Source organism: Antrostomus carolinensis, unplaced genomic scaffold (genome assembly GCF_000700745.2).
Source record: "Antrostomus carolinensis isolate BGI_N321 unplaced genomic scaffold, ASM70074v2 scaffold38508, whole genome shotgun sequence".
Classification (NCBI taxonomy): Eukaryota; Metazoa; Chordata; class Aves; order Caprimulgiformes; family Caprimulgidae; genus Antrostomus; species Antrostomus carolinensis.
Window position 1 is genome coordinate 692 of NW_010334341.1, and position 589 is coordinate 1,280.

Consider the following 589-nt stretch of genomic DNA (forward strand, 5'->3'; position numbering starts at 1 on the left):
AGGGAGAGGCTGCCAGGCTGTGAGCATCGAACTGCTAAAGATGAAGGGGAGCAGGTCTGAAGGAGACCGGGGAGCTCAGAGCCCCCCAGCACCCATGGGGTAGAGGCTGGAGGAGCAGTGATGGGTGCTGGAGGGTGTTTCTGGTGAGCTGTAGGGTGGCAGGGCTGGTTTGTGGGTGCTGCAGCAGGGATGAGGAACACTGGCCAGCCCAGGGCAGCCCTTGCCGCTGCTTTAGCCGCTGCCTGAGGATGCTCTGCCATTTACCGTCCTGTCTTTCCCTCCCTGTGCTTCCCCCAGATGAGAACACTCTACTCGCTGTCCTGCCTTATCCTCCTGAGCCTGGGGACCTGCTTCCCTCCCAGCCAGCGGCAGGAGCTGGGACAACCCAGGGAAGGGACCTTGCTCCGTCCCAGCTGGCAAACAGCGGTGGTGGCAGAGGACTCGGGTGCGTGTTGGAGAGCAGGAGCGAAGAGGAGACGCGGCGAGGAGCTGAACGCGCTGCTGGGCATCGCCCGGGATCTGCGGGGCTTCGGCAAGGAGGGGAGTGGGCAGCGGCTGGGGAGGGGGGGGGGGGGCCCGCCGCCGGCCC

At 65.9% G+C, this 589-nt stretch overlaps 1 protein-coding gene across 1 annotated transcript in view; it reads left to right on the forward strand.

The window, feature by feature from the left end:
* The first annotated feature begins 297 nt into the window (after positions 1-297).
* Positions 298-589, forward strand: part of QRFP (pyroglutamylated RFamide peptide) — a 431-nt gene continuing 139 nt past the window's right edge. Inside the window, exon 1 of the mRNA XM_029086548.1 lies at positions 298-569. Within this exon, the coding sequence (XP_028942381.1) occupies positions 298-569 (272 nt within the window). The remainder of the gene's footprint in view (positions 570-589) is intronic.